Source organism: Triturus cristatus, chromosome 4_2, assembly GCF_964204655.1.
Source record: "Triturus cristatus chromosome 4_2, aTriCri1.1, whole genome shotgun sequence".
In the NCBI taxonomy this organism is placed as follows: domain Eukaryota; kingdom Metazoa; phylum Chordata; class Amphibia; order Caudata; family Salamandridae; genus Triturus; species Triturus cristatus.
This window is the reverse complement of record NC_140586.1, coordinates 88,913,251-88,926,289: the sequence shown is the minus strand read 5'-3', so window position 1 is coordinate 88,926,289 and position 13,039 is coordinate 88,913,251. Positions and strand designations below refer to the sequence as shown.

At 44.9% G+C, this 13,039-nt stretch overlaps 1 protein-coding gene across 1 annotated transcript in view; it reads left to right on the top strand.

The window, feature by feature from the left end:
* Positions 1 to 13,039, top strand: part of QTRT1 (queuine tRNA-ribosyltransferase catalytic subunit 1) — a 232,031-nt gene that overhangs the window by 74,942 nt on the left and 144,050 nt on the right. Inside the window, exon 4 of the mRNA XM_085600680.1 lies at positions 11,214 to 11,292. Coding sequence (XP_085456806.1) covers positions 11,214 to 11,292 — 79 coding nt within the window. The remainder of the gene's footprint in view (positions 1 to 11,213; positions 11,293 to 13,039) is intronic.

Here is a 13,039-nt window from a genome sequence, read left to right as displayed (position 1 = left end):
GGAAGGATATTGTGCTGCATAACTAAATACTTAAAATGCCCCAAAGGCGAGACCTATTGGCTATGCCGATGCTTGTTTTAAATTTCTATTCGCACTGATTTTGAGTACTACTGGTTTCAGAGCTGGTTTGGGTGAGGATGCACTTAGTTTTATCCATTACTTTGGAAAACATAACAGCCCTATGCCTTTGGTTGTAGTGAACTGTAAACATTAATACATTACCGGTACCACACTGCAGATAGGAGTGTTCTGTGTGTTGCTGTTCTGTTGATTAGGTCTGTCGGGTTGTGGCATTGGATATCTACTCATGTTCATGCCAGCAGCCCTGCTTGACTTCTTGATTGTCTTTGGACAAGACTTTCAACTTCACATGCATGACATGACAACCAATTAATGTTGCGATTTAGCTGATCGGTGGGCAGAAAAGATCAGATTTGTAAATAGTTGGTGGGCGAATGGTCGCCAGCCTTATGTGCTGGCTTATGGTTAACTGTAGACTTATTTCCTAAACGTTTTAATGCTTTTATAGCCCTCCCTACCTCTCCTAGGGTAAGATTGGACATGCAGCTAGTTACCTCTGAAAGCCTCTTTTTAGTGTTGAGGCTGCAAGAGCATGCGCTAGCGCATGCATCTGGCTTGGGGGACACTATTGTATACAACAAGCATTGGCAAAGCCAATAGGTTTTGCCTATGCGAGATCTATTGGGATTGTCAATGTTTTTTAGTCATGTTGCACAGCAGTTCAGCTGTGACTCAGAGCGTTTCTGCTTCATATCGCTTTTTTAAAATAACTGGCAGACTACTGCTTCCAACATAGCTGAAAGTTAAAACAAAAAACTAAGTGCTATAACGCGGCCAGCTTTTACCATCGAAATATAAAAATCGCCAATAAATTGTACTTCACCGATATGCTTGAACAGTCCAACTCTAATCAAAAAACTATCTTTAAAATCGTGAGCTCCTTTTTAAACCCCACGCCACTCAAACAAGAAATTCCCCCTTCACAGGCCCTCTGTGACTGAATTGCAGATTTCTTTGAGGAAAAAGTCCAGCAGCTGGTTAAAAAGACTCCCCTCCCCCCCGCCCCCCCCCCCTTGCCACCTTTGTCCCCAACTCACTCCAAGATTGCTCCAGACAGTAACCAACTCTCCCTCCAAGTGTTTCAAAATCTCAGTCTAGATCAAACATGTCAAGCAATTTTGGCTGTCAAATCTGGTTCTCCTTTGGATCCCTGCCCCCCTTTGATCCTACACACCCTGATAGAGACGGTCAACCCAATTATCCACAACATAATAAACACTTCACTGTCTAATGGGGAGGTTCCTAATGAGTGGAAACTTGCGGCAGTTAGACCCCGGCAAAAGAAACAGCTTGCCGATCCTACCACCTTCACTAACCTATTTCCCGCCTTCCTTGCTTAAGTAAGATCACGGAAAAACTGGTCAATTTACAACTTACGACCTATCTGGAAGGAGCAAACATTCTACACCCAAACCAATCCTCTTTCAGATCGCATCATTCAACGGAATCCGCCCTCTTGTTCACGGCTGAATCCCTAAAAGCTGCCGTGGACCAGGAAAAATGCGCTGTGTTGGTCCTTTTGGACCTATGGACTGCTTTCGACGCGGTCTCGCATAAGACCGTCTCGAAGCCTATGGCATTTCCCATCTTGCCCTGGCCTAGTTAAAATCTTTTCTCCAAAATCGAAGGCAAGTCATTACCCTCTGGCAATATCAGTCAGCAGAAAAACACTGCTCTCCGGGGTCCCACAAGGTTCCATCCTCAGTCCAGTACTTTTTGATGCATATATGGCCCCACTAATCAGGTTAATTTTGTCCTTCAACATTGAGACCATATCATATGCGGACGGCACTCAGTTGGTATTGATCCTAGACAAAAAGTCTACACTGGCTGAGGAAAACCTCTTCCAATGCCCCACAGCTGTCTTTCACTGGAGGAGACCAACCACTTGAGATGCAACTCTGAAAAAACAGAAATCATGCCGTAAGGGAAGGGTAATAATTTCTGCCCCTGCCGATGGTGGCCGGCCTGCACCCCTCCTCCCTCTAACATCGTAACTACTGCCAGAAACCTGGGGGTCAGATTTAATTCTGCTCTGTTCTTCCATTAACACGCGCTATCTGTAGCAGGCACCTGCTTTCACTTAATCAAATCACAAAAAACGTTTTTTGACCTACTTCCCATTTCGACAAGGCAGACGGTTGCAACAGCTTTGATTACTTCTAGACTTGACTATTGCAACAGCCTTTATGCAGGAACCAATACATCAGTCCTTCATAAACTTCAGATGGTTCAACATGCTGCAGCAAGATTAGTACTCGAATGTCCCAGGAAATCCTCCGCATCAGCTGCCCTTAAAACACCGCAGAAGCTTTCATTCCTCCGGCCCCCAGTATCTTCAATCTTGCCACACGCTTAGATCTTCCAACTCAAATCTATTAAAATCTATTAAAACCCCCAACCTTCAAATGTATTTCCAAAGGGGGAAAATCCATTGCAGTGTTAGGCACAAAAGCCTGGAACCAACTCTCTAGTAACCTCCGCTTCATTCAGTCAGAAACCCTTTTTTAGGAAGTCCTTAAAAACCTGGATCTTCACTTCATCAGGTGGTCTATGCAGAGCTCTTTCAATCCTGTTTCTCATTGGCAGTTACACTATGCCCGCAACTCAATCGACTATAGCGCCATGATGACCCTCAGAGTGATAGATGCGCTATATAAATACTTCCTAACATAACATGTCTTTACTCTTATATTTTCTTGACTTTCAGCCATGTTGCACAGCAGCTGCACTTCTGTGCAACATGGGTAAAACATAATTGACATCGCCAAACAGATCTCGCATAGGTGATACCTTTTGACTTTGCCAATGCTTGATTTTTGTGTGGATGATGACTTTTTTTCAGATAAACCTAGAGTGGTATGGAAGAGTTTCAGTTTTTGGAGAAAGCGCATCCTAGTATTATTTTAGTAATAAACTCACTGTGAAGTAAAATAGCTGTTTGCTGGCGGCCGCAGTAGGTACCGAGGAGGGTCTTTGACCTTGACGAAAGTGTGACTACAGGTCGGGCCCCCACATGGAACTCATGGGGCATTTTCCAGATACTCTCTGAGAATGCACCGTTAGAGGAAAATATCCTCTATCACATAACGCACCTCACCACGTGCGCCACATAGTTGTTCTTTTAAAAACACTTTTCTAGACCACCACTTAACTTGCACTACACATGAGGTCGTGAAGAAAGTCATCCCACTAAAGAGCATGGCTGAAACATGTTGACCGATTAGGATATTGGAGTTACTTTAGACCTCCTAAGATATCCTTCCCTCGTTTTTAATTACTGCCAGGGGCCCATACATTAAAATAGTCCTTTTTTAGGTCGAGCCTAGCACAGCGCCCATGTGCTGCTCTGGCAAGACTTATAGTAAGGGGGCTTCAAAACATCCATTTTGAATTATCGTGCCGAGACGCGTGCGCGATAATGCAAAACAGATGGCCTGGTTCTCGCTCTCGCTCGCACCACACGCGGGACTCTGCATCCCTTTTTTTTTTTTTTTACTTTCAGCACGAGGCGCGCGCTGAAAGGCAAGTAAGACCCACAGCTGAAATGCCCGCCTGCCAGGTGGTGAACAACAACTTGGAAGCACGGGGAGCCTTTTATTTTGCAGTGAAAGGAAATAAACGCCTTCTTTCGGGTTTTCCATTGTGTGACCTACTTCGAGCATGCCTTGCATCACAGAATAATCTCGCCTAGCTCCCTCGCCCATGTGTCTGTTACCTGAATGGCTAAATAATTGTGATTGTTGGCCATGGCACAACCATGTCTGTGTTTTGTTGTGTGCTTAGTGACACAATATCAATTCATGTCAGTTATCCGAAAACACTTTGTTGGTAGTTTCTTTTTTAATTGTGTAGGCGCTATTTTCTTTTCTTGGAGCATGCTATGAAGAAGAGTTCTAATTTGCAGTGCATGGGTGGCAGGGTACGTCTCTGTTGTAGCACGCACATCTAAAATCTTGTTTTAAACGTGACTGACAGCAGCACCGTATCCGAAGAAAATGCCTCGTTTTTTGTGCAGAAATGATGTCAGAATTTGCGCTGCAAGGTACAGTTGCACGTACCCCACACAAATTGCATACATACAAGGGCGTGGCACCGCCGTCTACTTGAATGTCAGCCCCACTATTGCTTAAACCCTGTAGGAGCAGAGGATCCAACTTCAGCTTTTTTATTTATAAAGTAGATATTACAACTACTGTAAGTCTTCTTTCCTCATGCCCGTGCCACACTTTAATCACATGCTTGGCAGGATCGCCATGTCATCGGTAAGAGTAAGTTGTCCTTGTGTTTTGTGTTGGCTGGTGGAGTGGAATATGAAAGAGGGTAGGGAAGAGTAGATGGGGCGCAAAGAGTAAGCATGACAACTCTTGCCGAGGTTAACACTCTGAAGTAACAACACTATGGGTAGGCTAACATAAAATCGACTTCACTCCTGTTAGATCAACAGTGTTATGAAAAATTCTAATAGATCCAAAATAGTGGTTTGTCTGAATTTGTTTCAGGTTTGGCTTAGGTGATAAGGAAAGAGTATAACAATAAACTTTGTAACCAGGCTGTTTAAAAAATAAAAAAAAAACTCATCCAGTTCGTGCATGTTCAGTACATTTTATTTGGGTGCATAACTTGGGCCCATTTCATTCAAGACAGACTAAACAAGCATTGGCATAGCCAATAGGTCTCGCCTTTGGAACCTTATAAGTGTTTAGCCATGCAACAGTTGCATAACTAAATACTTATAAGGTCCCAAAAGCGAGACCTATTGGCTACGCAAAGTGGCCGCGAAAGTGAAAGTAATCGCGGTAAAGCGCGGCGCCCGCGCACATGCACTGTAGCTCTAGGCTGGCCGGGTAGCACTTTTTGGAGCCCTCTCAAGTCTCGCCAGACCAGCGCATGCGCTGGGTCAGGCGAGACCTAAAAAAGCACCACTCTAAGACTGCTAAATTACTCGTGTCAGTCACTGGAGAAAGCCAAAGTAATGCACAGTCACAAGGCCAGAATTTTAATATTTATGATGATTGAAATGGTCACATAGTTCATTCGAAATAAAGTGGAGCCTGGAAGGAACTGGTGAGGAGTGCATTCGGGCCTCTGACGCTTAATTGTTTTTTTGTCGAATGCTGCTGTGCTATCATTTCGCTGACAGTTACGACTTTGCTTGTTAAAAGATGCCATTTCTTTAAAGTCCAGAAAGTTCATTTTAACATCACTTCTAAGTGGATAGGACTCCACATTCTAAGCCTATGATTAATTATTTGGAGATGTTTGTTACCACTATTGCCACAGCACTTTGTGCTTTCTTTAGTCCCGTGATGCAGTTGTTTGGCTGCCCCAGAGACACGATGTTGCTGGTCTTTGCTACATTGAATTTCATCCCGAGAGTGGGAGTTCGAATATGTTTTCTGGTTTCTTCTCTATTTAATTTTGGCAGTAGCTGCTTAGATTGGCTTGGTTTGTTTGTCACTTTGGACTTAAATTGCATGGCAGTTTTTTGGCATATGACTGTGGTCATATTAGGGTTGTCACCTGACCAGTTTTCTGCTGGCACTACTAGTATTTTAGTGTCTGGGCCTGCCCGAAAATAGGCTAAAATCGCCTTATGCAGGTATTTTTTCAGCCCTTATCTGTACATACTTTAAACAGCAAATATAAACAGAAAACATTTTTAAACTGTGTTCAAGAGCTGCGTTAATGATCCCTGACTAATTATTAAAGCAAACAAATACAGAAAAGTCATGTTAGAAATGAATGCATACGATTTTGTTTAAAGTTGTACTTTTTCTCTTGAAAAGGTGGCAACGCTTGGTGAGAGTTAAGTAGCATCTTGTGATCATAGGAGGAGACTGGGAATCATTTAGCAATGCTTTGTGTAGAGCCTACTGTAAGTAATTAAATTTTTTTTAATTTTTTTTTTTTTTTTTTTTAAGAAGAAACCTTTATTACACATTAAAGAGATACAAACAAGGGCCTACAACCACAAGGGCCGGCCGCTAGAAAGCTCGGGAGCCAGCAAGGCAACTCCATACATTCAAATGAGCCAGAAGCAAAAGCTCCCGAAAGTTCGAAAGCACATATAACAGGCCGCGGCCATAGTCCAAGGGCAATCAAAAAGGACGGTTTCATATTTTCTAAAAAAAAGGGAAAAAAACCAACAATAACACACAAACAAGGCAATGAGAGTCCGAAATAGCAGCATGCGCTCCCCAGGACGGGGGAAGATCCACATTATCTGGAATAACTCCTGACAGGAGGTGGTAGTGGGGGGCGGCGGAGAAGAGGACAAAGCATGCACAATTACGTAGAAAGTGCGGCTAGGGGGACAAAGCGACGTCAACCTCTCGCAGCAGAGGCGGAGCGCAGATATTCCCACGATAGGAATTCCATGGACCCCACACCTTAGTCCACCTCCCAGGCTTGCCTCTCGCCACATACACCGTCTTCTCCCTGAACATACACCAATCCATATTCTCCTTCCATACCGAAATCGTAGGCGGCCTCGAGGAACCCCACAACTGTGCGATATTGCCCTTAGCCACCATGTACCCCAAAGTCACCCACTGCGTCTGCGCCGCATTATAGTCATTTGGTTCCCAGACATTCAGCAAACACCTCCTGGCCTCTGGTAACAAGGCGACATGCGTGACTTCCTCCATTACAGTATGTACCCCGTTCCAAAATCGTACGACCTCCGAACATTCCCATAGGATATGAAGAAAGGTACCCAACAAGCCACAGCCACGCTTACACAGTCCATCCCTCGAATAACCCATACGTATCAAACCAGGCCCTGTGACATACACTCTATGGAGTATCTTCAGCTGCACAAATCTAAGGCGGGCCGGGATCGCCACCTCTTTCGGGGAGGCCACTGCCGACACCCAATCCTCATCGTCCAGTTCCAATCCGTCGGCCGTCCACGCCTCCCGCAGATGGGTCAGCAAGTCCGTACGATCATTAATAAGTTTATTATAGATCAGGGAAATAGTGCTGTCGGGCACATAGCCGTCTAACACCCTATCTTCCAACGGGGAATATTCTGGGATAGCAGCAACATCCGGAAAAACCGAACACAGCGCATGGTGGACCTGTGCATATCGGAAGTACTCCCTATCATTTAATTTGTATTCAGTTTTGAGCATTTCAAACGTTTTAAAGGATCCTTTCGCCCAGAGGTCACCCACCTTACTTATACCAATCATATCCCATTTCTCAAAGCCTTTCGTTTTCCACAGACAACCCAAGCGCTGGGAGGCATACAACGGCGTCGCTCGAGTCAAGCGATCCCTCCATCCCATCGCAGCATTCGCCGCATGCCACACGCGTACCGCAACTTGCGTTGGTCCTGTCAACCGTGCATCCGGAGTTGCCGAATACAGTGCCCTATTGTAATCCCCGCCCGGAAGTAACAACTTATCCATGTCGAAGGCCGGATTCAAAGCAGGACCGTATATCCCGTGGTTCACCGCCGCCAATTGAGACGCCCAATAGTATCTTTTAATATCGGGGAGAGCAACACCCCCATCATACCAAGGGAGTGTCAACTTGGCGAGAGCGACCCTCGGTCGCCCGTCCCAAAACAGTTGGCGCTGAAGACCCTCCACCTCACGGAAGTAACGGGCCGGCACGACATCTAGCGTATTTTGTAAAGCGTACAAAAAGCGAGGCAGCGACATCATTTTAAACAATGCTGCCCGTCCGAGCGGCAAGAGCGGAAGCCGTCGCCACCTCGCGACGTCGGCCTTAAATCGCTGGAGTGGAGGGAGAAGGTTTCGCTCATAGCGGACCGCGGGGTCCAGTGATATGAAGATTCCCAAATATTTGAACCCCAATGTAGCAATCTGAATAGGGCACCCCCGCGGCAGGAGGGGGGCCTTGCCCGAGAGGACGTAAACACATGACTTGGCCCAGTTGATAACCAGGCCAGAATTACGACCGAAGGAATTCAATACGTCCACCAATACAATTAGCGACTGTCGAGGAGAGGTGAGATACAGAAGAATGTCATCCGCATAAAGGGAGACATGGTCCTCAAATTCCGGCGTCCATCTAATGCCCCGCAACGACGGCTCCCAACGCAACCAGGCAGCGAGAGGTTCCAAAGAAAGTGCGAAGAGAAGGGGCGACAACGGACAGCCCTGTCGCGTACCTCTCCCCAGCGCGAAGGGAGCCGAGGCCCTACCATTCACCACAACCTGCGCCAATGGGTCAGCGTATAGCAATTTTACCCACCCAATGAATTCAGGGCCAAACCCGAATTTAGCTAACGCAGCCCAAATATACGGCCACTCTAAAGTATCGAACGCCATGGTAGCGTCCAAAGACGCCAAGATGGCCGGCTCACGCATAAACTCCGCTCTAGCAAGCACACCATGCAACCGCCTCAGGTTCAGGGCGGTATTACGATGAGGTATAAAACCGGACTGGTCCTGATGAATCAAGTCGCCCACGACCCGAACCAGTCGATTGGCCAATACCTTAGCCAGAATTTTGGGTTCCGCGTTCAACAACGAGATAGGCCTGTAGGAGGCACAGCAGTCTCGCGGCTTCCCCTCTTTATGTATCACAACTATGGTAGCGAGACGTTGGTCAAGGAGGAGGGAGCCCGCCGCCCGTGCAGCGAGGAACATGTCACGGAGATATGGTGCTATCTTATCTGGACGCAACTTATATAGTTCAATGGGGAGACCATTGGGACCCATGGCCTTACCAGAAGCGATCGAGCGAATGGCCAGAGCAATCTCATCCGGCGACAACTTCGCCTCCATCAATATGCTATCAGCCTCCGAGAGGGACGGCAATCTAATATCTCTAAGTAACAGATGAGAGTCCTCCTCCGAGCACCCAGAGACCGGAGAGTATACCCCACGGAAGTAATCCGCGAAGCAGTCAACAATTTTTACCGGGTCAGTCACACACACGCCATCCACTCTCTCCACAACCGGCACCACTCTACTCGCTCTCTCCTTCCTGTCCAACCAAGCAATCAACTTTCCGGCCTTATCTCCCACATCATACAGTCGTCCTTGTTGCTCTCTACTCATCCTTTTAGCAGCATCCGTGACCAGCGCTCTATAATCTGACTGTTAAAGGCTGAGAACGTGCAATTTCTCATCCGTGACACCCCGCTCCTAATCCCCCTCCATCTCAGCTATGTCAGTTTCCAGGCGGACCACCTCTTCCCTCCCGCACCTCCTAGCATGGGAAATAAGAGACAAGGCATGCCCCCGGATCACCGTTTTAAAACCTTCCCATAGGGAGACAGCAGACGACACTGACCCTACATTATCATTGAAGTAGTGATCAATCAACTTAACCAGTTCAGTGCGAACATTAGGGTTACGTAAATAAGTAATTCAATATTATTGGTTTTGATTTCTGTCCAGAGCTTGATGATCATGACCAGTCAGTGTTTGGTTATCTCGATGTGGTTGTTGAGTCTCTCAGTCTCAAGCAGATACCTAAACGCTCAGATGTTTTTCTGACATTGAAAAAGATCTGAGCATGAAGGTATTTACTTGGAAGCATGTCTCTAGAGTCCATAGAGAGGGTCATGCAGTAGTTTCATGGATGTGTTGAATCTGTTGTTGAAAGAGTTCAGTGCCATCTAGTAGTTGTCTTCCTTGTCCGTACTCGGGTAGATTTTTTTTTTTCATTAGGTGGATAGTTTTGCTATGTATAGCAAAAGTACATTTGCACATTGACTTTTTTCTTCTATTTTTCTTCAAGGAGTAAATAGTTCTAACTCTCTCTCTCTCACGGACTCTCTCCCTCCAAATTAACTCTCTAACTCTCTCTCTCTCTCATAGACTCTCGCTCTCAACAACTAACTCTCTAACTATCTCTATCACTAAATAACTATCTCTCTCTCTCACTAACTCTCTCTCACTAACTAACTCACTCTCTCCCTAACTCACTCTCTCCCTAACTCACTCTCTCCCTAACTCACTCTCTCCCTAACTCACTCTCTCACTAACTCACTCTCTCACTAACTCACTCTCTCACTAACTCACTCTCTCACTCACTCACTATCTGACTAATTCTCTCACTCTCTCACTAGCTAACTCTCTCATTAACTAACTCACTAAGTATCTCACTAACTGTTACTCAAGTACTATTTCCCAAGATTCAGCCTCCTGTTATTTATAACCCCCATAACAAAAAACACATAACAAGCAAGCATTAGCACATGCAGAAACAAGTTGCCAGCATTCAAAGGACAACATTAAATCAAGACATTATTTATGGGTAATACTTGTTTAATATGGTCTTTCACTTGTACGTCATGCTTTCTTGGTCATATATAAGGTAACAAAAATGCTTTGAACACTTCTTTATTATAACTTTTCAGCATCCTGCAAATTGATGTACAACACAGCTTACAAACATAGGCAAAGTCAATATCTCTGGCTAAACAAAGGTGAGACCTATTGGCTAGGCCAATGCTTGTGTTCCGTGGGACCGATTGGACAGTTTTTTAACATTCACTCACCCACCTACACCGCACTTTCACGGCACAAAACCGGCTTCGCTGTATCCAGGCCCCGTAGTACACCCAAGGTACACTTGGTGCATTGGGTGGGGCCCGATGATGGAGCATGTCACCAACTAGGTTGGTGAGTGAAGGCCTTCTAAAAACCAAAATGTGTTTTCAGTAGAACAAACATACGCTAGGAGCACCCACCCCATAGCTATTTCTCCTTGATACATACATAATCCTGGGTTTTCCCATGGATCGGAATTAACAGACCCACTTATAATCAGGCCCTGTGTCGTAAATCTTGGATTATGATTTTAAGGGCCAAAGGGCCTGTCTTGATGCATGCGTGTCTGGCTGTTAGAACACTGGATTTTTACAGACTTTTGTTTTGATGATTTCACACACTGGATGCATGCTTTCACATACTGGATCCGCAGGGCCATGGTACAACGCTATATTGCCCCAGTCTGGGATTTTAAACTCCTTGCTTCTGACAGACTGCAGAGGAGGGGCGAGGTGGCACTATTCTGGTCTCATTACTTTCCCAGTCTAGCATTGGTACCCTTCAGTGCAGGTCTCTGCCCTCTTTTATAGTGTTTGACCCCAGGAGATCATTTCTTCATTACTGCTCACAATTTCCTTCTCGCCCCACTTCTAGGCTCCGACATCATGATGCAGTTAGATGACGTGGTGAGCAGTACGATATCGGGACCTCGTGTGGAAGAAGCCATGTACAGGTTAGTATTTGCATAGCTCCTAGCTTTGTCTCTTATAAAGTAGGCTGCCTCGTGCCTCTAGAACACCAAAGAGTTGCTTGCCATAGTTTACTTCAACAGGTGTCATGTTGTTAGCCTTTAGATTGAGATGTGTGTGTGTATATATATATATTCACTGAAAAAACCATAGGTTTCACACACGTTATAGTTAGGAATTAGCATTTAAAAAACCTTGCAAATTCACTGAAAAAACCATAGGTTTCACACAAGTTATAGTTAGCTGTACATTTCACTCGTAAAAAACCAATGAAATTCCACGTTATAGTTAGTGCAGGCAACTATAACTCACGCGACCGCAATCCTCTGCTGATGCTAATACTGTATTTAGACACTTATTTGCCCATGTCTTCTTCCATTAAATTTTAGCTATACATATATTACAAATATTTTTTTTTCATAAAGACACATATGTCATCAGCAGAGGATTGCGGTCGCGTGAGTTATAGTTGCCTGCACTAACTATAACGGGGGAATTTCATTGGTTTTTTACGAGTGAAATGTACAGCTAACTATAACTTGTGTGAAACTTATGGTTTTTTCAGTGAATTTGCAAGGTTTTTTAAATGCTAATTCCTAACTATAACGTGTGTGAAACCTATGGTTTTTTCAGTGAATTTGTACGGTTTTTAAAATGCTAAGTTACTTTACGCCATTCGTGGCGTGCGCGCCCACTTAACGCAGTTCGTTCCGTGCGCGCACAGTGAGCCCACTTTACGCAGTTAGTGCCATGCACGCACGGTTTCAGCGTACCGTAAGCGCACCGTAAGCTGGCTCATATATATATATTGATTTAAAGGCTATTTTCTCAGAATCTACTGAACAGATTTACACCAAACCTACAAAAGGCACTTCCTTGACCTGAGGACTACCTCTCTGCCAAATTTCTAGTAATTCTGTTCAGCCGTTCGGGCTGTAGCCCTGTCTAAAGGTCCTATGGAAAAATGCATGGGAAAAACGCGTTTTGGGACCCCCCTTTTATCTCAGCCCCCGCTTGACGAATCCCCCCGAGACTTTCAGGGTAGGAGCGGAGCGTAGCGCCCCACCTATTTTGAAAAATTCGCGAGGATTCGTCGACCGGCGCCAAAGTTATTCAAAATAGAATGTTGCGGATTTCCTATGGAAACGTGGTCCTAACTATAACTACCTACTGGCGACCGCCAGTAGGTAATATATATTGAGATATATATATAAATTCACTGAAAAAACCATAGGTTTCACACATGTTATAGTTAGCTGGACATTTTACTGATAAAAAACCAATGAAATTCCCCCGTTATAGTTACTGTAGGCAACTATAACTCACGCGACCGCAATCCTCTGCTGATGCTAATACTGTATTTAGACACTTATTTGCCCATGTCTTCTTCCATTAAATTTTAGCTATACATATATTACAAATATTTTTTTTTCATAAAGACACATATGTCATCAGCAGAGGATTACGGTCGCGTGAGTTATAGTTGCCTACAGTAACTATAACGGGGGAATTTCATTGGTTTTTTTATCAGTAAAATGTCCAGCTCACTATAACATGTGTGAAACCTATGTTTTTTTCAGTGAATTTGCAAGGTTTTTTAAATGCTAATTCCTAACTATAACGTGTGTGAAACCTATGGTTTCACACCGCGTGCCCACGTTACGCTAGATGGGCCATGAACGCACGATGCGCTTCGCGCACCGTGCGCACATGGAGGTCATATGATGAGCA